General features: G+C 39.9%; 1 protein-coding gene across 7 annotated transcripts in view; it reads left to right on the top strand.

The window, feature by feature from the left end:
• The window catches only part of mical2a (microtubule associated monooxygenase, calponin and LIM domain containing 2a), a 28,582-nt gene extending 7,865 nt beyond the window's left edge, over positions 1-20,717 (top strand). The window contains exons 2-24 of one of the 7 annotated variants that reach the window (XM_029497669.1): positions 332-700; positions 4,341-4,548; positions 4,960-5,076; positions 6,298-6,399; positions 7,424-7,579; positions 7,805-7,905; positions 8,191-8,448; positions 8,693-8,808; positions 8,889-9,015; positions 9,125-9,215; positions 9,370-9,517; positions 10,648-10,847; positions 11,597-11,700; positions 11,857-11,925; positions 12,013-12,147; positions 12,601-12,708; positions 13,369-13,635; positions 14,969-15,076; positions 16,940-17,120; positions 17,210-17,286; positions 17,369-17,453; positions 19,244-19,304; positions 20,576-20,717. In XM_029497669.1, coding sequence (XP_029353529.1) covers positions 440-700; positions 4,341-4,548; positions 4,960-5,076; positions 6,298-6,399; positions 7,424-7,579; positions 7,805-7,905; positions 8,191-8,448; positions 8,693-8,808; positions 8,889-9,015; positions 9,125-9,215; positions 9,370-9,517; positions 10,648-10,847; positions 11,597-11,700; positions 11,857-11,925; positions 12,013-12,147; positions 12,601-12,708; positions 13,369-13,635; positions 14,969-15,076; positions 16,940-17,120; positions 17,210-17,286; positions 17,369-17,453; positions 19,244-19,302 — 3,078 coding nt within the window. In that variant the 5' untranslated portion in view covers positions 332-439 and the 3' untranslated portion in view covers positions 19,303-19,304; positions 20,576-20,717. Of the gene's footprint in view, positions 1-331; positions 701-4,340; positions 4,549-4,959; positions 5,077-6,297; positions 6,400-7,423; positions 7,580-7,804; positions 7,906-8,190; positions 8,449-8,692; positions 8,809-8,888; positions 9,016-9,124; positions 9,216-9,369; positions 9,518-10,647; positions 10,848-11,596; positions 11,701-11,856; positions 11,926-12,012; positions 12,148-12,600; positions 12,709-13,368; positions 13,636-14,968; positions 15,077-16,939; positions 17,121-17,209; positions 17,287-17,368; positions 19,170-19,243; positions 19,969-20,156; positions 20,555-20,575 lie in introns of those variants that run through there. The other 6 variants (XM_029497668.1, XM_029497667.1, XM_029497666.1 and 3 more) reach the window with 6 other exon arrangements.
• The last annotated feature ends 2,845 nt before the right edge of the window (positions 20,718-23,562 follow it).

Genomic DNA, 23,562 nt, shown 5'->3' with positions numbered 1-23,562 from the left:
GTGTACGCTTGGTTTCAAAACTGCACTGTAGATAATTGGTCCTATGGAGGACTGGTACTGTGAGCCCTCCTGATAATTCACTAATTTGAAGTGTTGCAAGAAGGCAGATATAATATACCTAATTAAAATGATTGTGACTTTCTAATTACTGTTTCAGTAAAGGAAAAAGAAATAAAAAAAAAAATATATATATATAATGACATGAAGCCATTTTCATCAAGTTTTATCAACTTAATAGTAGCATATGGAAAAACATCCATTGCCCAAAGCCATCTGTGTGGGATCCTTTGCCATGAAATGATGTCAGCTGTTATGTGTCTTGCCTCCTCAGACTGGGCATGACGGTGCGAGCCAAGCTGAGGGTGTAGCCACATCTGGTAGGGAGAGCTGAAGTGAGCAGGAGCCTCAGCATACCAAAGCATCCAGTCCAGCAGGAAAGATGGGACAGACAGAGGAGGAGAGGGATAATATGGGGAAGCTGTTTGAGAACTTTGTCCAGGCCTCGACCTGCAAAGGGACGCTTCAGGCCTTTAACGTCCTCTGCAGACAACTGGACCTCGACCCTGCAGACCACACCACGTTTTACAGCAGCTTGAAGGCAAAGGTCACGTCCTGGAAGGCCAAAGCTCTGTGGAGTAAGCTGGACAAGAGGATGTCCCATAAGGAGTACAAGAAAGGCCAAGCCTGTGTGGGCACAAAGGTAAGTTTAATCACATGTACAGCTGTAGTTTATACCACAAAAAAGCCTTCAGAGATGGAGATTTAAAAAGCATATGAGTTGAATTGAAAGCCTTTATTGTCATTGTACATATGTAGAGAGAGAGAGAGAGAAAATTTTCTTTTGTTTGCCAGCAACAACAGGGGGAAGTTTTTAACAGTTATAACTGAAGGAAAATCACAGTGACCGGCTTTTTTTTCAATATTTTATTTATTTATTGCAAGTAAATCTTCATTGAGAACTGAAACCTCAAAACAAAATCTATAATCAACAATATGTGTATAAAAAGATGTAAAATGAGATTATAAGGGTTTGTTCATGCATTATAAAGGTGGACATTTCATTATTTAGGAGATGTCTGTTGTGACTCATAGTATCTTTTTTTTCAGTCATGGCTATCACATTAACTTCAACCTACTAGGACACACTCCATCAATCACATGACTCACTCTTTCTGCAGCTCCCAAAAGACAGGACAGGAAATTAAGGAGATATATACTGTGATTTGCACAGGTTTTGCCATTTTTGCCCATGTGCTCTTGGAAAAATCTGTGAAGAATGAAATACAGTAATCAAACGACATTATGAATAAATAGATGATACAAATGCACAAAGAACCACCGATGCTGGCGCCACATATGTATCTGTCCTGACAAAGAGTGGATGTGCCAAAAAACGAAATACAGACAGGCAGATATTCAACATCAGATATTCACATTATCAAATAAAACCAACTGAATTACATAAAATACGCATACAAACATATCTCTCACGCAAAACTCTCCCACATGTAACATGAGCCCTATTGAGGAGCTATTTTTGAACTGAGCTATGAAGGGGAACAAAGAGGTTATATTCAGTTGCATGGTGTCCTGTGTGATGAGAAAACATAGGAGCATGACTACCCTTCAGTCAGAAACTCTCCCAGCTTGAGAGAGTGTTTTACTGCGTAGAGAAACAGACAGCATCACTCAGCAACTATGATTATTTGGCTGCAGTTATACTGAGGGTGTGCTGTGTTCTTTACAGGCTCACCCTAAAAGCTTGGAGCCATGCCCGGATTGTTATTAAACTGTGTTTTAAAGTCTTCAGTGTGAACTCAGTTTTACAGGTTCTCTCCCCAATTTAAGTCAAAAATAGGGAAGAGGAAAGAAGTTAAAATGTTATGAAGACAACATGACTGAAAGCAATGAGCCCAGTATTTTAGATCAGATTTCATTAATCTGACAATAAGAATTTCACAGTGGCTTGTGGGTGTTATAGAAACACTAAAAACCATAAAACCATGACATCTAATGAGTTGCTCACACATGTGCTGTATGGGCGCAGCATAAAGCCTGTTCCAATCACTCACAGTAAAGACAATCTGTTTTTTTTTTTTTTAACTTGATTGCTTATTTGCTCTCTCGGGGAGAACCATGAGGTCACAGATGTGATATCACTGACCGCCTTGTTTTCGTATTCCCGCTGTAGCAGCAATCTTTAAAGGATGTGAGGTCATTCCTGTTTTATGGCCTGACAAAGCTGGCAGCAGTGGAACTGACACATAACCACACAGTTTCTTCCTCATCTGGTATGCCCCCCCCCAAAAAAAAAATAATTGAGCTATTGATTGAGCTATTATTATGAAGCTGGAAATTGTCCTCAGCAAACTTTATTAGAACTTTGCAACGCAGTGTACTTTTAATCTGTAATCAAATAAAATGTATGCAGAATATACCTCTACAGCTCTAGCTATAGTGTACTCTACACAGATGACTGGGTAAGATGCTGGTTAGACCAACAATTATCATGACCAATTAATCATTTAAATGTTGTTTCATATATTTTGGTTTTTGGTTAAACATCACAAACACCATGAAGGCTCATGTGGGCTCTTGGGGGAAAGTATTAGATGAAAATAACCAGTAAATTAATTGAAATGAGAAATAAGAATTTGTAGCACTTTCTTATAATTTATCTGAAGATGCTGTGGATGCTGAAGAGCCTGACTGCTGGCTGAGCCGAAAAGGTACCTTTGATGGGTATCTGTCATTATGAAGGCATTGGGCAGATGTGAGCAGGATGAGGTGGAGCTGGGATGAGAGGAAGATCACAGGTTGGAAACTGAAAGGAAGTGCGTTCGTCCTGACTCAGCAGATGTGGTGCAAACCCTCAGGAAAAGCCTCATATCTGGAAAATATATCAGTCAATGGAAAAGTACTAAGACAAACAAGCCATTGCTGCTGATTGCTGATAGACAGATCAAAAACCGCTCCATGTGTTTAGGTGATAAAAATGCACATTGTGAACATACTTCTGAATAAACAGTTTTTGAATTGTGCATATAAATGATGACAGTGTCCACATCCTTGTATTTCTGCCTCTGGCTGTGTAAATACCAATTACCCTTACTCACCCTTTGTTCAATGTAAAAAAACAAAAAACTAACAAAACAGGCCTACAGGCATGCTTGTCCAGGCAGCACTTCCACCACCTGTTTGTGATTCACACCTCAGAATACCTCATCTTGATTGCCTTTGGCAAAAGATGATGAAAAGCAATGTTATCAAGCTCAGTGAAACTTCCCTGAAGCTCCATCACTCGCTCAGAGGGGGGAGAATATAGAGTGACTCAGAGTTGTCTTGTTTTTGGTGCAGAAACAGAGGGATGGTAAGGCTGTGATGTGGGAGTTTTGTTAGCTGATACCGGCCGCTCTGTAAACATCACCCAGTCTGACTGTCTCACAGAACGGACATGGGTAGAGCTAGTTTAACCTTCTGTGTTAACCTGCTGGTGGACGCGGGGTGGCAGGAGCTGAGTCCTCCTGCTCAAACGTGTAAGGATTCAGTCCTCAGACAAACTGGCTGACAAACTGTTGGGGGAGCAGAAGAGCAGGAAATCAAAGTCCTTCTTGGAGAAGTGAAAGGGTATTTTCAGCACTAATTTGGTCAGGCTTTCGAGACAGGAGACTGTCCACCTTGTTGAGCACAGCAGGGGCAACCTTCAGAAGTGGTTTGGGCCTGGATTCAATATGAAAAGAACCAACACACACACACACACACACACACACACACATTTTGTATTGTGTCTTTTAATCTGTATAGAAGAAGAAGGTTTACTTTCATCCGTCATCCAAGAGGATGATGTCATGTTTGAGCTGTACATTCTCAGACGGAGGCTGTTTCCTCAGTCAACTGACTTCATGCATTTTTGGGTGAACCAGACCCTTTGATATGTGATGGTTGAGATCGTGGTTTAGTGGGTGGAAGTTCTTCATCAACATCCCTTTTGGGCAATTTCCTGATTGATTGCGCTTCTAAAAGTTCTTCCTCGTCTGTAATGTTTTACTAACACACTCACCCTCACACCCACACACTCCTTCTCTAGGGTGGCCTTGAGTAATCGTCTCAAGACCGAAAAGGTCCTCAGTCAGTGTGTATCCTGCTAGAATGTCCTTCATTGAGACACTCAGACGCTAAATTCTCCAGTAGTAAAGTATGTCCATCTTTTTATACTCTCTGGTATGTTAATAAACAAGCGGGTCATGAACTATTAATCAGCTCAGACTGCTCTGCAGGAAAAGTCAACCTTCTGTTTTTATTGACGAAGATGTAACATTCTATCTTTTGCTTTTATTTAGTGCCTTGTCATTGGTGGAGGTCCCTGTGGCCTACGGACAGCCATTGAGTTCGCTTTGATGGGCGCCAAAGTAGTGGTGATTGAGAAGAGAGACTCTTTCTCCAGGAACAATGTGCTGCACCTTTGGCCCTACACCATCCATGATCTTCGGGGCCTTGGAGCCAAACAATTTCACGGCAAATTCTGTGCCGGGGCCATAGACCACATCAGTGAGTATTGGACTTACAAAAATGGGTCCTATTGAGGACAAAACAGGCTAAAGACCTCAAGAAACTAAAATGGTACAAGCGACGTGCTCTGCATGAGAAATATTCCACAGTCTTTTTCTGCACAGAGTGTCTTTCCACTGAACAATAGTTGAACTAGGTACTAGTTCAAAGAAAAGAAAAATAATATACTATATATTTTCAGAAAATGACTAGATTAAAAGCCACATTATACAGGACACCACTCTGGTTCTACTACTGTAGATTAAATCTGTGTTATTTGAACATTGGTGGGTTCTGTTTAATTTGTTCAACATGACAACAACAGAAAAAGCCTTTGTGCAAACAGAACAAAAAGCTTGGCAGAGTTCATGCGTGTATACAAACATTAATGTGTGCCTGTGTGTCTGTTAGGCATCCAGCAGCTGCAGCTGATCCTGCTCAAAGTCGCTCTCATCGTTGCAGTTGAATTTCACATCAACGTGGAGTTTGTCAAACTGCTGGAACCTCCAGAGGATCAGGCAAACAACGGTACTCATCTTCTTATTCACTTCAGCTGCAAACACTGACAGCAGACTATGACAGCTGTTTTCTGACCTGCACGCTTTAGAGAGGTGAGAAGATTGAAACAGCTGGAAGTTGCACAACAGAGATATTTAGTAGGATGATGCTGAGATGTTTTATAACACGTAATGCTCGAAATAACATCAGGCTGCTTTGTCAGTTTGTCAGACAGATACTGTACACTCTCTAGCCTCCTGGAGGGTCTATATTTACCCTCCTGTGGCTGTGGCTGGCTTGGCAGCAAGGGACTTCTGGTCCTGAGTATTTAATTTCCTTGACATTCACCAATAAACACAATACAAATATTGGCACCAAGCTAGTTTTCCGTCATATTAGATGAGGTTAGTTGAGGGTACTGCTTGACTTCCATGTCCGTACTGCCCAAATGCATACAGAGACTCTCAAGCATTCAGAGCGTTGTCATGTGTTGTCTCTTCGGCTGTAATGTCAATACACTGATAACAACGAGAGGCTTGCCTAAGTTTAGACACAGAAATCTCCCTCCTGTTATGCTTTGACGGACTTAGCTGAGGCCTTGACATCATGGAATGCATTTTTCACATGGTGGTAAAAGTGTGTCGTACGAACCTCCGAGCCGTTCCTGCGCGGCTCTCGCCCTTCTGAAACGCCACACACTGGAGCCAGCCATTGTTAGTCTCACAGTTAACACACGCTACATTTCATTTGGGCACCAATCAACACTGACACTCTCCAGCGCAGATGCAGTGGAAGTTACAGATCTGAACCATTCTTGTTGTACATCAGCATAATATCAGCCATCACCGTTTCCTCTTGTGTCACAGGTGCTTCCTCGCATTGCATTTTGTTGATTAGGGTGATGATTTTGATTGGGGCACGGATCGGGCATAGCCCTGTCTCTTGTTTTGCATCGCAGTGAGAGCAGGCCTCACGCGAGAACAACAGCAATGAAACCTTGAACAGCGACAATGCTATAAAGAGAGTATGAATTCTCATCATTAATCATGTCAGCGCTGAAAAATGAATAATTATCCAAGCATGACAGATGCCAGAGAGGTCCAGGAAGCAGAAAAGGTGTTTTGAAGGAGACTTGTGCAAAATACCAACCCTTATGTGCTGACATGCCTCAGGAAAACAAGGTTCCTTGGATTTATTTTATGGAGTATTTTCACCTCTCTCACTCCGTCTCTGTCTTTGTTTTCCTCTCAGGGCTTGGGTGGAGGGCTGCAATCCGACCCAGTGATCACCCTGTGGCTAACTTTGAGTTTGATGTTGTTGTTGGGGCAGATGGACGCAGGAACACTCTTGAAGGTGAGAAGACCGAAAAAAAAAAGGAAGGATTAGTATGGTGATCAGATGTCTCAAGGACGTCTGATGACAAAGTCTCATATTAGCAATGATGTCACCCCCCTCCCGCTAAATCCCTCCCACATTGTTTGACACGATTTAAAATAGCTGAAAAAATAAATATTTTTATAGATACATGTAAATGTGTCTGTTTTGACATACACCTGAATATATGTTTCATCTGAAGATATTTTTAAGTATCATCACCATCCTCTTAGGTTTTTATCTTTCAGGATTTTGGAGTGCAATCAGATACAATCTGGTAGACCTGTTTTTGAACAGCTGATATTTCCATTTGAATAACTTGTACTACTGTGGAGCTATAGATAAAATTCACCTTCTGCAATGTTAGAATTGTATGAAGCTATTGACCTTTCCCAATGGGAAACGTAAAACACCAGTGCTGTCCATAAATAGGCTCAATGATTACAACCATCGCTTATGTCTCACTGTTTTTGGTCTGCCTCTTAAAAATGCTGTCATCAAATGACCAATTCACATCAGATGTTTAGTCCTAAAAAGGGCATTTTTGGGCCGAACAGGACGTGTAGCTCATTCTCAAATTATGAAGAAACCTCGGGGGATGATTTTATTCCTGCAGTCCGTCTGCTTTTCGTAGCATAGCTACGGTAACACAGTTGTAAATACTCACAAATAGGGAGAGAGCCTGCCCGCCCCTGTGATTTTACTGTCACTGTGTGCAATGGTTGTGACAACAGTTCAAGCCTTTGCTACTGTTGCATACAGCACTAATCTGTGATCCAGCAGTTAAATGATGAACCTTCATTTCGGTCTATTTGAAGTCTGCTTGGAGTTTTGGTTTTAACTTTGAAGGCAAATGCTGTTGTGAGGTTCTGTGAAGACTCACTCTGGTAAACTGCGTCTTATCCGATAATAACTGTCTTGTAATTATAGTTAAGGTCTTCTCTTATCCCCCTTTTTTACGTTATTGTCTTTCTCTCACTTACTGTTTCTTTTTTTCTCCCAGGTTTCAAAAGGAAGGAGTTCAGGGGTAAACTGGCAATTGCCATCACAGCCAACTTCATCAACAGGAACACAACTGCAGAGGCCAAAGTGGAAGAGATCAGCGGAGTGGCCTTCATCTTCAACCAGAAGTTCTTCCTTGACCTCAAAGAGGAGACAGGTGGGAAATGTGCAGTGCCCTGTTTTGCTGTCTGTGCTCCAGACAGACGTTCAGAAATCCTTTGGGTTTCTGTTGTGTTTGCTCTTGCTGTAATCAGTAAACTTGACTGTACTTTTCATGGGAACTTCTCAAACCTCCAGCAGACAGCTGAAAAAATGTATTGTCAACCACGGGGGGTATTTCCTTGGTCCATTTCAAAGGTTGTAGACATGTCATTTGTTGCAGGTATTGATCTGGAGAACATTGTGTACTACAAGGACAACACGCATTACTTTGTGATGACTGCCAAGAAACAGAGCCTGCTGGACAAAGGAGTTGTCATTAATGTAAGCAGAATATGCTGTCTAAAGGTCAAATGTCCATCTTTGATTCCCAAACATTGTTGGAAATGAAGCAGACCTTTGCAGATCAAAGACCTGGATACTTGTGTGTGTTTCAGCGTCTTTTTTTAACTCATTTATTCAGAGGATATATTGTAGGGCTTTTATTTGACAACTGTATGCAACAATCCCAAAAAAAGTCTCAAGGGAAACAGGTGATAAACAAATTAGTCTTGGTCTGTTAGACTTGCACTGTCTGAACTCCCCTTGACTGCCATACTTCTCCAACAGGATTACATAGACACCCAGAAGCTGCTGAGCAGTGAAAATGTTGACCAGGAAGCTCTTCTTTGCTACGCCCGAGAGGCAGCTGACTTTGGCACCAACTATCAACTTCCCACACTGGATTTTGCCATGAACCACTGCGGGCAGCCAGATGTAGCAATGTTTGACTTCACAAGCATGCATGCCTCAGAGAACGCTGCTCTAGTCAGGGAGAGATTTGGGCACCAGCTGCTGGTAGCGCTGGTTGGCGACAGCCTGCTGGAGGTAAGGAGAAGCTCGCTGGAGTCATGTGACTTCAGAGTGGCAGCAGGGTTATTCAGCATTGCTGGTGTGTTATTTCACTTGTATTTCTTGGTTCTTCCTCAAAATAAAAATGATTTTTGGGCTACTAATTGTTTTCACAAGCATATTTTCCATTATGTTTTTTTTTTTTTGTTTGTTTTTTTTTTACACTTTTAGACTTAAGTGTTGACATTGTTTTGTGTATTTGTGATGCGTGTCTGCGCAGCCCTTCTGGCCAATGGGGACAGGCTGTGCGAGAGGCTTCCTGGCTGCATTTGACACAGCCTGGATGGTAAAGAGTTGGGCTCAAGGTCAGACAGTGTTGGAGGTGCTGGCAGAAAGGTACACACGCACACGCACACACACACACAAAAGCATTATATGATAGGAAACTGGTTCATATGTTTCTTGTTGTTCTGCAGGGAGGGCATTTACAGGCTACTTCCACAGACGACACCAGAAAACATGGCCAAAAATTTTGAGCTGTACACCATCGACCCTGGAACTCGATACCCTAACCTCAACTTCTCCTGTGTCAGGCCGCATCAGGTGGGAAGGAGTACTCCCTGGCTTTGTTATTGGTTAATTCTTTCAGATATCTGCACACATTCTTGAAAGTCCTGAGTGTAATTATTTTCCTCTTACCTTCTTGTTTCAGGTGCGTCACTTGTACATTAGTGGAGAGCTGAATTCCTGCTCTCTGGAGCGTGCTGCTACCATACGGCGGCCTGTCAATCTCTACAGACGAGGTGGGTTTAACAGGAAGAGTCCTGTGTGCTGCTACCTAATTTACTTTGTTGGTCCTTTCATTTTCTGATGGCTGATTATTTAACACCTGCATCCCTTTTGATAAGATGCCATAAGATTACATGAATAACATGACTTTCATCCGTTCTCTTTTAGAGTCAGAGATCAGACCGTCAAGGCTTCTTACATGGTGCCAAAAACAGACGGAGGGCTACAGGAATGTGATGATCACAGATCTGACGTCTTCCTGGAAAAGCGGCATGGCCCTCTGTGCCCTCATCCACAGGTTCAACCCTCAGCTGATGTGCGTACACACATCAGATTACAGCTACACAGTACCTCATTCACTTTATCTTATCTCTTCAACGCACACCCACATTCATGTGAAAAAAAAAAAAAATCTACGTCACTGAAGAATGAAGTCTGTACACCTTTCGTAACAACTGGCTGAGGAAAAGTTTTTTAAAAAATGTGCTGATGAATGTGAAATGATGTCTGCATTGCAGCTTTCCTTTGAGGTTATCGATTCTGAATACTTGTTTTTACAGTACCTGCGTTAATGTGCTCCAAAAATGCTAATTACTCAGTGGCATATACTGTAGTTCAAAGTAATGTTGATCTGGAGCTATGGAGAAAAACTGCTCATGTTGAGCTTAGTGTCCTCAGGTGTACTCTGAGAGCACAGCAAAATCCTCCCTAAAAAGCAGAAAGTATACGTTAGTTTCTATCCTTAGGGTTAGGCTGACTTGCAGAGCCTGGAATTTGTCATTGCAACTGTAGATTTGTACATATATACATCTAATTATATCCTCTCTCTCTTCAATCATTGCGTTCATACCTCACCACATGCAACTATGATTTCATGTGGTGCTTTGAGTTTCCAGGAACCACTGGCATTTTTCCCCTTCCTTCCTCAATAAGCAAACTGCAGAGAGAAGAAGGAGAAGGAGGAGGGAGTCTCTGAATATACAGCGCAACAACAATTTTTGTGTGTGCTGCTGCTATGTCACTGCTCTCATCCTGCATTATTTCTGATGCTGACTGCACGCTGTCACTGCAGGCAAAGACGTCAGAGCTGTTTTCTTTTCACCCATTGGTAATTTATGGTTTATGGTTTCAGAATGCCATTCTTCTGTCGCATTGAAAGTTGGGTGAAATAGTTCTCTGTGGGGCCTTTCCATCGTGCTGACGCCAGCTGTTCTCATATCAGTGGCTTACTCTGTCATCTGGAGATGAGAATGTCTGATAGCAAACAGTCTTCGCTATAAATCTTACTGTAGGAATCCTGTCTTGATATTCATGGAAAAATAAAAAAGGTCAATCAATTAAGTCTGCAGTTTAAACAAAAAAAGCTTTGCTGTTGAAATATTTCAAAAGAAAATGTATGTAAAAAAAATCATTATGATTAATAAAAACTTTTCCTGCCTCTGCCAGAGATTTTGATTCATTAAAGGAAGACGACCACGCTACAAACCTCCAGCTGGCCCTGGACATCAGTGAGAGGGAATTTGGGATCCAGTCATCAGTGTCTGGGAAGGAGCTGAGTTCTGGTGAGGAGCTGGATAAGACCAGGATGATCACCTACCTGTCCAAGTTCTATGAGCTGTTCCGTGGGACACCGCTACCTGTGTCAGGTACTGAACTGGGCTGTCCTCTGTACTGAACTCTGATATACTTAATTTCACTGAACTGTTGTCTAACTGACCTTGCCATTTTCTGCTTGACTTTACTCAACTCAGCTTTGCTCTGCTCTGCTCTACTCAACTTGACTCTGTTCCACTCAATATACAGTATCTATGGTATTGTAACTTTATTCATCTGGACTCTTTTTTACCTGACTTGACTCTACTTGACTCTTTTGGCTCTACTTGGCTCTACTCAGCTCTTTTTACTCTGTTTCATTAATTGCACATACCGAGGCCTGTTGTTTGTATATTATTTTTCTTTTATTTCAGGCTTTGTTCTATAACTAAGAAGAAAACCTTAGATTTCAGTCAAAGATATTAAATCTCTTATGGTTTCTTGTGAAAACTTGTCAAGTATAATGGCATGAGAGGAATGTGTAGTTGTAACATAGCTGTGGATTGCAGTAGTCTGAGATCCTTGACAACATAAGAACAGACGCCATTAACACCAAAAGAGCTATTAGTCCTATGATAACAACTTACCCTTCTCTGACACACAGCTGAGTGATTAACCAAGGCTTTATGGTTTTTATTTAACAGGAACATTCCTCCTCAGAAATGCAGCAACTCTCTTTTATTCCAGACCATTCCAGTCTTTTCCTAATCTGTACTGACACAATGCATTGATATTGTCTGACGTTTGCGGCTGCGTGCGGTGGAAAATGTAAAAACTGTAATGTGGTCACGTTATGCTGCAGGGTCCAAACGAGTTGATGAAAACAATGAGGATTATCCACCGAAGGAAGTCAGAAGTAATAATAATGCGCTAAATGTTGCGCTGCCCAGGAAAAGGATTCCGAAGGTAACGCCACATTTTTAAATCTGATTTTCATGTGAAATTAATATTATGGAATGTCAGCGCCATTAGTTGACAGGATCTTATTGGTGGTTTGAAACTGTTTGTCTTGGGACTTCAGGGGATTCAGATTTACATCATATCTGCACTCTGTACTTTTAGGAAGAAAAGAGGCCAGATGGTACAGATCCCATTTATAAAAGGAGACGAAAGTTATGTTATCTGGAGGAGGTGTGTCAATAAACTATATCACATTTCAGAAGTGACAGCTATCCAGACTTATAATACTCACTGAAGAACACTTTTGTTTCTCTTTAGGCCACTAATTTGTCCAGTAAAGGTCCCTCAGACCGCGAGGGACGGGATCCCAAAGAAAATAAAGTGCGCTCAATGGCTACACAGTTACTGGCCAAATTTGAAAGCACACCCAGCCACACCATCCGAAGAACACAGGTAAAGAAAAAACAAAACAAGTTTTAAAAGAGTCTCTATATTTCTTAGTGTTTTATCCTACTTTGTTTTCAAGGATGTAAACTGTATGTGTATGTATGTATGACAAAAATACTTTGTTTCCATTTCCATTCCATTCCTCAGCCAGTTTCCATGTATCCATTCATCTGGTCACGTATCTCCAGATAGAGACTTTTTACATTTTTCCTGACAGCAGAATGTTACAAGGGGCCATTTGCTGTCTTTTTCATGGATCATAAATATGTTTTAAATTTCGCTTGTTGTGAGCTGGAACTCATACAGTGGTCTGTGGTTTTAATCTGACAAAATTTTCCTTCTTGTAATGTAACCAAAGTCTTCTCTTGTCTGTTATTTCCAGCATTTAAATCTCTCAGCCTTTGCTCTGTTTGTGCTTCTGTATTAACCATCTTTCTCACATTTTCTGTAAAATCACAGTCAGACTATCAGACGGCACCACTACTGCAGCAAACTCCTGATCTGCCCAAGAGTCTGCACAAAAAACTCAGGCCTCCAGTCCTACCTAGACCTCCTCCTGAGATACAGGTAGCCAGGAACAGCTAGGCTTGAAAAAACACCAGCTCTATTGGGTCCTTATGTATAATTCACAAAAAACACTTAACACCAAAACAAACACACTTGGAAGGACATTCCATACACTGTATGTACACGTCCTTGAATAGCACACCCTAGCCATGTGTAAGGCGCAGGAAAATACCATTACCTATAGACATTCAACAGATCATACTGCTATTTTGACATTCTTTAGTGATGACTCACTCAGAGTCTAATTCTAGAACGAAACTTACTTAACTTATGTAGCAACACAATCCAGTCCCACCTGACACAAAGTGCTGCATTAAGAGCATTGTGTTCATGAGCTAATTCTTTGGAAAATCTAACCCACAACAGAAACTAAAGGGATCCTGAGGGACAAAAAGGTTAATAATGTGATTTTAATTTGAATTGAGCTTTTGGCTGTTGATTTGCAAGGTCAATATTTTCAACTCAGTACCTGCTCACAACTGTGATGAGAAGATCAATCTCAATGGCTAATTCCTAGTTAATGGACTGAAACATATAAAATAAACTGTATTGTTACATAGGTTATCTACACCCCTCATTCCTTCCTCATTATTTGGTTACTGATGAACAATCAAACATGCCAGGGCTCATATTTTCACTGCTCTATTTCATCCCTTTCAGTTTGAAATCACAATTAGAAAAGCAGCACAGCAGTTAGCCTCTGTGCCACCAAAGACTCTGCAGAAAACCCACACCCAGCCTCAATCCCAGCATCCATTTTCTGTAGTGAAGCTCAGACATGTTGCTGAAAATGACACTGAGAGGAAGTCCCAGGCTCAGCCTGAGTGTCTAGACCCTCCTGCTGCTTCTTCCTCCTGCCTCTCAGCTATCCAATTCATGTCAAGAGTCCTCCAGCGCCTCAGGGAGGTGGATGAACACATCTCTGAGGTGAACTCTGCTGTCATATCTTTAACTTCTGTCTGCTGTCTTCCTCAGTGTCTGCTAACCCTGCTGTTACTGCTGCATGTTCTGATCTCCAAAAAGGCCTCAGATAAAATGTTGATTATATATTATGGTCTGATTATACATTTTAGGTTTGTGTAATGTGTAGTCAGATGGTGAAGTCAGCCCCTAATTATCCAACCTGACAAAAATGGAAAGAGCAGGCCTACAGACCTGGCACAAGCTGAGGCAGACGTCTGATTACTGGCCAGTCTGTGTGGAGTCTGGTCAGAGCCAGCCTGCAAAATTCTTCATGCTGACAAGTCATTTACTGTAGAACTAAATGAGGAGAATAGGTAATGTGTGTGGTTTCAATAGCAGTTTCATTTGTTGGACAACTTCTCCTTACATATCTGATACCTGTCAGTGTTTTTTGAGCTCATCCTTTAATCTTATGACTGAATTCGCTTTCTGAAGCTGGAAAACTTTCCATGGTGTTTTCAGCTCTTTCCCCTTCTGTTGCTGCTTTCATGCTTCTGATTGTTATATAATGCATCTTGTAGTCCAACAGCGTTTACTGAAGGTGCAGTTTGGATAGATTAGTAAATTCACACATAGAGCTGAAAGCAGAACACAATTAGTTTAAAAAAATTTGCAGCAGACTGGCTTTGTATAAAATTCAAATATACTGCACATCACCCAAATCGGTCTCATCTGCGCAGTTCATTTTATGAAAGACAGTTTGTGGGAGATTTATGTGCTGCTGCTCCTATTTTGGTGAGATATTTTGGTCAGAGAGGGAACTTTGGACAGAGGCAGGGTAGTTGTGCCCCCTCAGTCTCCACTGTTTATGTGATAAAGTAGAGTCGCCACCTTCAGATATGATACCAACCCTTTAACTCTACTGATAACATAATGAATGGGTGAACATTTTTTTTCACAATGTTATATTATCAGTATGTAGGGTTAGGGTTACCTAACCTTCAGTGTAATTGTTGTGCTGTGAAATTTCACTTTGATTCATTGAGTCCTGTCCCAGTACAGTATGAGTAACTACATCAAGTGGGATGTGAAATGTAATCGTGCTGCCTTCATTTCACATGGCTACGTCATTGATGTCCTCCTGGAAATGCACACATAGCTATCAAATCCTGCGTCTCATTGGAGGAGCAGAACAGAAAGCTCTTTCATCATTTAACTGTGCAGGACTTATTCAGATATTAATCTACCTAATTATGTCTGCACACGGAGAGCGCTACATATGTGTGAGAACTTGCTGCACTAAGGAGGTGAGAGTGATGGTTTTTCTTTTGTACCTGTGCTCTGTGTCATCCTGCAGAAAAAAGCTCAGGCACAACAGACTAAAGAGTTTTACACAAAGAGTATAAAGGAAAAAGGTGTTCACCTTAGTGGGTTGTTCTCAGGAGACGGCTCTGCTGTAGTGAAGGTGACTATCTTAAGCTTGATCTGTGACCTCGCCCTGGTCCTCTGCTTTGCACCACCTGCTCCTCTGCAGTTTGTTTATTTGTATATTTCCATATGCAAATAAACTCATTTGGGATCACGGGTTGCATGTTGCCACTTATATCATTCATCCATTATGTTGTGCAGCAGAGAACAGTATAGTATAGTATAGTTTAGTCACAACATTTCAGTCTTTACTAATCAATGTTAGCACCAAATGTCAAAACCACTATTTGGTCCAATCCAGCAAATCCAGTAAAATAATAAAAATAAGATTGGTCCCCGGATGATAACATTCTCACCACACTGTAAATCACCTGAGTGTTGAGTTGAAGGAGCTATACGTTTTTAATAATCACAGTAAGAGCCGTTTCTCACCAGACCAGATGAAACACAGTGAGTCCTCGCCACAGGCTGCTTACAGCCTGTCTTTATCACCAGCCACCGTTATTATCACTATTGATATACGGTTTTGGATGTAGTACTGATAGATGGGTATTGTAGATTATATTTATTCGTTGAAGCAAAAAAAAAAAAAAAAAAAAAAAAATCAGCGCTTTGCATGAGAGTTTTGCTACTGACTGCTGCTTCTGCCTCTTATGCTTTTAATTAGCAGCAGTGCTCACAGAGCTGAAGTGTGTGTTCTTGTGGTGGCACTTTGTGGGTTTCTCTGCTCCACCCTTCCGAAACAGCCCGCTCCATCTCAGTAACCAGATGTTAGAGCAGGACTTGGACTATTTTAATATACAGTGTGTTTATTTTAAATTTAGTGCAAATCCAATTGCTGATGAGCAACCGGGATTTTATTTAGAACCATGAACAGTATAATGTGGTGATTCTCCTCTTTCTATAATTATGTCACTTGCTTTCTAGAACTTTGTGTTCCCTAGTAAACGTCTGCAGATATATATTGTTTGCTTTTGGAGCCCCATACCTCTGTGACTCAAGATATACTCAACATGATATAGTAGCTAAGCACGAAGCAAGAAAATTCATGAACACAGCTCAATGTGATGCTTATCTTGACACCATCGCTTCACATCAGCGCTCTCCCTGCTCATAATATTCACTTTTGTTTCTACTGAGCATGGCAGCCCTCCACAAGGGGCTGACTAAGTACAAAATTTTATTTCTTCTGAAACGAACAAACCAAAAAAGTGACTGAAGCAAATTCAAGGTAAATATCACAAAGTCATCAACACAAGACCTGCAAAATAGACTTCATCATTATTTTCTTATGAATTTGAAAATTATGCCCAAAAGCAGATATTATGAGATGTTAGTGACCTTAATATTTAATCACCAAACTCAGTTTTTTTTTTTACTTCAAGTGGACCTTTGTGCCAAATTTGAAGAAGTTCGGTCAAGGTGTTTCCAAGATACTGCGATAATTAGATGGGCGGACAACTAAAAATATGATGTTATTATATTTTAAGATGTCATATCAGCATCATCAAGGTTGAATAAAAATCATAAAAAAAGAAAGAAAAGCTGCTATGCGGGCCTTGAGGCAAGAAGAAATGACAATAATGTGAAATTTTCATTCCTTTCCACTGAAATTAAGAAAACACTTAAAGTAAATGAAAAATCAAAAACTAGACAAAAACCTGAGAAAGATCGAGACCCGATTCAACATTGAACATTCACAAAGACTTGTTACTGAGAAAAACGTAGAAGAAAATAAATCCAGAAGAATTTCTAATACTGTGTGCATTAGAAATATGCCCACTATAGTGCATGTATTATAACACGGTGTGTCACATCAAAGCCTATCACCATCTGCTTTTAAGATTTCTTTCTCTTTTTTGTTTTGCACCTTTGTCACTGACTTTCCTCTGTTCCCCAGGGCGGCTCAGTGCGACGGACCTTCTCCCAGTCAGGTGACAAGTGCCACTCATGCGGGAGGCGTGTTTATATGGTGGAAAAGGTCTGTGCTGAGGGGCTCTACTTCCACAGGGAGTGCTTTCGCTGCTCAACCTGCAGCTCGGCTCTGCGACAGGGAGCGCACGCCTTTGACTCTGAACAGGGTTTGTGTTGTCATGTTACATAAGATCAGCATTTAAATCATTTTCTTTTCTGGCTGTACCTTCTCCTGACATCTGTTGTAATCATACAGGGAAATTGTACTGCAAACTTCATTTTGATCAAAGAAACAACGGGACAAACCCAAGGAGGAACTTTTCTCTGCGCTCAGTGAGTATCTTGAACTTCATGATCCCACCAGTCCTTTTTTGGCTACAATCCTAATGTCTCTCCATCACATCCTCTGTCTTAGAATCGTTGTGGCGTTGGAAATCAGGAGCAAAGTCCTGCTGATGGAGACTCGTGCATGGCTGGCCTGCAGAGCCAACCTGCAGCAGGTACCTTCAGCTTATTCATAAGGAAACAGCTGAGCTGGCCGCTGAGTGTGACTCGTACTGTGTGTAACGCCCCCTGGTACCTGTCCCGCTGTGTGCGCGGTGCAGCACAGGCCTTCGTCGCCCACCTGAGGGGAAACGCCCAGGACTATACATTGCTGTATGAGCTACTGAGCATGAGCTTGCCTCTGCTGTTTGTTTTACAAGAGGTACTCCTGCAGATATACACAGAGGCTGTGCCCGATGAGCCGAGCTCTCTCCAGCCTCTGCTGCTGTGGCTGCAGGAAAACATTGGGCAAAGGCTCATATAGACTCTGAGCAGACCTCAGCTCTTAATATTTGCCTCTGAACAATGCTCAGCATGGCATTAAACCAGAGGCTGAGGTCCACATTAGTTAAAGTGTTCTCATGCTGTCATTTGTTGCTGGGCACAAGCACCTTCTTGAAGTTTACTTACCTGATGATACGGGATTTTGATTGGCTCTAACTGTGTTGGCTGTAACTAAAGAAGAGGCATTATACAATTGCTTTTAGTTCATTACAGAGACAGACAAGGAAAACTGTGGTTGGATATGAAACTGTACACTACATTTAGGGCTAAAATAGATTCATAGTAGTTAAAATGCAAATAAAATCAAAAATAAGGAACAGCCAGTGCCTTACAGACTTGAGACTGCTGAAACGTCCGATAACCATTGCTGTATAATTAAACCTTTCAAAAAACATCTTAGAAAGTGGAACCTGCTGTTAAAATAGTTTAACTTGGGTCATGACTGATTAACTTGATGCACTTTATCTTTGGAAACTGCCTTGTGGATGTCGCAGGAAAGTGCCACATATTAGCTTTGACCACAGATTTTCTACAAATTTGTTTTCTTTTATTAAATATGTGCAAATATATGTAATTTACACTGAGGTTAACAATTGACTCTTCCGTTTTAGACTCTGGACTGCCTTGTTTACTTTAATGAACTATTGAATTTTTTATTATTTTCATGGGTGACACTAAAACTAACAGACACAATTGATGCATGGAGTGTGGACCATTTACTTCTACGTTGCTGCCACCTACAGTTGAATCCCAAAAAACTCATGGCAAAAAGAAAAATCTGACTCCACTCCCTTTATAACATTTTTAAATGACTGATTTATGAAAGTGTCGACAGTAGTAGTTGGGTCTCTTGCTGTTATGGTTCTGAATGTGCTCGCTGCTTTTAAAGCAAGCTTTTGAAAGCATGTTGGAAGATCTACGGCAAACCTCTCAGACTTGAAGACACAGTTTCTTCCAGTTCATATTCACTATCCAATGACGCCTCTGGAGCGCTTCAGAGTTGCAGAGAGTTTAACTGTGATGACATTTTACAATATTTGTATTAACTTCAGGCATTATGTCACGTGTTTACGACATGATATCTACAATATGGATGTGAGTTTTTTGTCTGCTGCCTAATTTTTCATATTGTAATTTTTGAAAGGGCTGACGTGTGATATGAGCTCAATGTTTTGTTTACAGTGCAGAATAGGTGGAAAACCTCTGTTTCAAAATACCAAAGAACTATTTTCATACACACGGACTGGACTTGTATGGCATTCAAGATATACGATTCAACAACAGCCATGCAAACTGTAACATGTACAATGCTGGCAAGAAACAATATCTTTCTCATTATGAATGTCAGTGTTTGTTTTGTTTTTATAAACATTCTCCACTTTATGCGACTTCTGCTGTTGTTTTTATTTCTGTCTGCATGAGCTGTGTGCTTTAGATGATGTCTCTCTTTTCCTCCCATCAGCTGGAGCCTTTTATGAAGTGTGTGAGACAACTGGATGGTTAGGAGAAATGAGCTTTTGAAGGTGATCACCTGCATGGTCACATGGTTGTGTTTCATAACTGTGACGTGGCTGCAGATGCTGATGATGAATAACTGACCCAAAGGAACAAATGACTTAACATTTACAGTGCTGCAATAATTGAAGGTTTTCTTTTGAAGTGACACTTAGGTTTTGCTAAACTAAACTAAATAAACTCAGCCTTTGTAACTGATTTTCATCATCTGCTATGGACATTAACACATACTAACTTCAGAGTCATTAGTTTGAGTGATCATTTAGTAAAAGAACAATGAAGTGGAACTTAACGATAGGGCTTAATGAAACTAGTGATGAGATTTCAAATGTTATTGTTATATGTCTCTATAAACATCAACTTTTTAATTCAATTAAAAAAATGATCTTGTTAATTTTGAACAAATCATGACAAAGGCCATAAAGTAGCTTTTGGTTGTAGAATAAATTCCGCCTCAGCAGCGGGAGTTGCTGAGTTGTCACGCTTCTGTGGATTAGATTTCTTCCAGTATTCCATTCAATTTAATAAACTACAATTTTCAAGCTCAAGTGAAAAGGGTCCAATCTTAAATTCAGCGCCTCCATGCTTGAGTTATCCTTCAAATGTAAAAAAAAAAAAAAAGTATTTTAAACATCAGCAATTCAGCTTCCTCAGAAAATACAGTGAAAAAAGCTACACAACGGTTATTCTGTTATTAATTGTTAATTGGTAATTAATTAATTTAACAACTTGCCAATAGGATCTTTAATTACCTGTGTAATAACACAGTTTTAAATTGAAGGGGAGTTCCTGTTACAAATCCAGTTTTTTTACAAGAACACCATGTGAAAAGAGGAATGTAAAGCATTTTGTGTCTACAGAAAGGACTGTCTGAATCTGGATAGCCCGTTCGATGAAGACAAGATGAGAAGACATCTGTGACTGACAATGTTGCGATGCAAAATCAACAGAGAACCTAAATTTAAACCATTTTCTGGAAGACCGATATCTCTTTAAGAAAGTTCTAGTTTATACTGACACAATGTACATTTTCAGCTATGAGAGAACACATATTGATTGTTAATGAAAGTTCACAGAGACAATTCCAGCTAATGGATAGTTCTACTGTATGAGGTCACATCTACTCCTGCTGCAATAGTGATCATAATAATATTAATCTCAAAGATCCTTAATAACTTAAATAATAACACTCACCATGTAGAACTATGGATAGAGCACATCCCCAGAAATATTCAGATTTCTTGTCTAATGTTTTTTTTTTTTTTTTTTTTTCATTCAGAAGCTGCTGCACAATACAGGTTGCTTTATGGACTGAGAACCGCAGTACAACTTTTGTACTGAACATTATTAATGATGTGATCATGCAAGATTTTTATAGTAAATATGTTCCTGCATCGCTTTTTGTGCTACTGTTTTGCTTTTAAACGAATAAATGTTGTCACTGAACTTTGTCTTATGTTTGCTTATTAGATGTAAAGAGACCTTAATGGTTCAGGTTTATTGTGTTACCTTGAAAATAGAGTTTACAAAAATTGTAAAAATAACAGTTTTGTTGACCAAAGAATAACAAATTAGAAATCTCCTTTTCTCAATCCCCTAAATAACTAAACAATAACTGGTAACATCAAAGCTGTAAGTCGACAGTGCCAGTGACAGTTGTTAAAGAAAACGTTCAAAGCTACAGCTAAGAAACTTAAGTATGAGTTTCCTCAAAATGTTTTTCTTTTTTATCTCTAAGGTTTAAAGATCCACTGCTTGTCTGTGTCCAAATTATTGATAGCACCATCAGCAGTTCATGGATATCCTCAGAAGAGAAATCAATATCAATGTGCGCACACCAACCTATGTAGCTCTGTGGTACAACTGGAATAAAACCTTCTGCTTAAAGTACATAATTCTCTTCAAAGAAAACTCACATGTTGTGTTAAAAACTGTTGAGGAATGCACTTACTGGTGGGAGCACAGGCTAAAGCCTTCTTTGACTTTGAAGAATGTTCAGTAAAATGCAATGGAGGTCGGATGATAGAAGTAAAAAAAGACCTTGAGCCTAAAGAGCTGGTTCATGTTCTGAATCAGACGGCTTGGTCAATTAAACTTTCAGGTTTTGAAGTGGATAAAAAAGCCTGGATAAAAAAGATTGAAAATAGGCGTAAGAGTGTGAGTGCAGTCCGTTTTGAGATAAAAAAACAAAAACAAGGTAGTTCCTATATCTGTAATGTAGTATACAAGTTGCTTCTCTGACTCTCTGACAAACTGTAAATTATTCTTGGAAAATGTTATTTTAAGGTCCTTTGAACCTTTGGCTTAATGCTTAATGTAAGGTTTAGGATTTTGTCATTAAAATTTTTAAGTTTGAACCAGGCCTCTGTTATATATTTTAAGTTGTACCCTTCAATTATCTCAAATGTTCCCTTACGTTTTTCAAGCCTAGAGAAATCAACACAGACGAAAGGAGGTTCCCACCTGATGACCCCAAAGACATGATGGTTATCACCGCTCACTGGCCTAGTTGGATATTATCTGTAGGGCACATAGAGCAGGGTGAAAGTTTGTTGCTAGGAAGGTAATCACTGAGTCTGGTCCATTTTTTGTCACGCAAGTTTCTTGTGTTTTCTCTAAATTTTTTCTAAGTGTCATTTTCAAAGGTGAAAAGTCTGAAAAGGTTTGCTTTGTTTCAAGTGGTAAAAAAAAACATTTACAGAACATAAACACAGATAGACAAGTATTATAATAAAATGAATGAACCTAAGTGAGTTGTATGGTTTGGTGACAGAGCTTATCTTTGTCTTTCTCTTTATCTGATTATTCATTAAATAATCGTGTTTGGGGGAATTTCAACACAAAGATGCTCTGGCTAATTTCAGACAAAATAACAGTCATGAAGACAAATAATATTTTCTCAGTTGAAGGGTAGAATGACCAATGAGCCATAGTTTAGTCTCACAGTTCCACTCTGACATAGTCATGAAGTAAGTTGTGTTTTATAAAACACAGAAATATGAAACCAGAAGCTTACACTATGTTGTACATGAATTTCTCAAGAGTGAAAATCTGTATATTGACATTTTTATCTTTATCTTTATCTTTTTCTTCTTTTTTTTTTTTTTTTTTGTTTTTAGTGAAATGACCTTTCCTAACATGCAGAAAGAGCAGAGCGCAAAACAAGTTATACAGCAACAATGATTAGCTTTCAAGCAACAGTACAATCAAAGGGGGAAATTGCATTGAAATTACATAAGCTGTGAAAGGGGGTGAGATGAATCTAAAAATGTAATGTCATTATTTTAGCACTTCTACGCAAATCACTGTTTTAACCCTTGCGTTGTCTTCGGGTCAAAAATGAGCCGAGTCCATGTTTAACCGCACAGAAAACCCCCAAATCATCTTTTTTCATCTTGAAATTTGGTGAAAAAGTGAAATGTTGCCTTTGTTCGTATTTCCATGACAGCTGTACACAACAAAGGGTAAAAGGATTGTCCTAGGGGCCATTTTTGATCTGGCAGTTATACAATCATTTTACACACCACAATAAACACAAAAGCACACACACACACACACACACACATATACATACAATGAGAAATTGAGATAACGTGTGCTACTGACTGAACTCAGACAAAACTATCACTTTCATGTGCAGCATCTCCCCTCCAATGACCCCACATGACTCAAGTTCATGGAAAAAACAAAATTTCTTGACATTTTCTAATTAATTAAATTTTTTCTAAATAATTTAATATTTCCAGTTGCTTACTAAAATAGGACAAGATTAAACTTTTTTGCCAAATTATTCTTGTGAAAATTACATCAACATAACAATAAAATAAAATAAATAACCACTAATGGGAGATGGTATTAGGTGCCGGGGCACCCAAGAGGAGGAGGGGTCAACTCTGCCCCTCAAAGAAGGACTACAAAACAATTGCTATAAATGTGCTATGCTATAAGTATGTCTGCAAGGACCATGGGCAGACATGGGTGGGGGTGTGGTGAAGAAATGAGAAAAGTATTTTGTCATTTTTTTCAAATTCAGCTGTTATTGTTCACCTTCAGTAGCAAGAATAATAATAATCAACCTGTGCTTATTATGACAGGTGTTTTGTAATAATGGTATCCACTGATTAAAAAGGCAAAATGCAGATATTCCAGAAGTTTGTGGTGAATGACAGGTTGTTTCATCATGCAAAATAGATTTGAGACTTAAAATTCAATGAAGCTGCTGTATTTTAGGGGTTTAGTGAAGGCGGGTGATTTTTGACCCTGAGG

Source organism: Echeneis naucrates, chromosome 3 (genome assembly GCF_900963305.1).
Source record: "Echeneis naucrates chromosome 3, fEcheNa1.1, whole genome shotgun sequence".
NCBI classification, from domain to species: domain Eukaryota; kingdom Metazoa; phylum Chordata; class Actinopteri; order Carangiformes; family Echeneidae; genus Echeneis; species Echeneis naucrates.
This window is presented reverse-complemented; position numbering and strand designations above follow the sequence as displayed.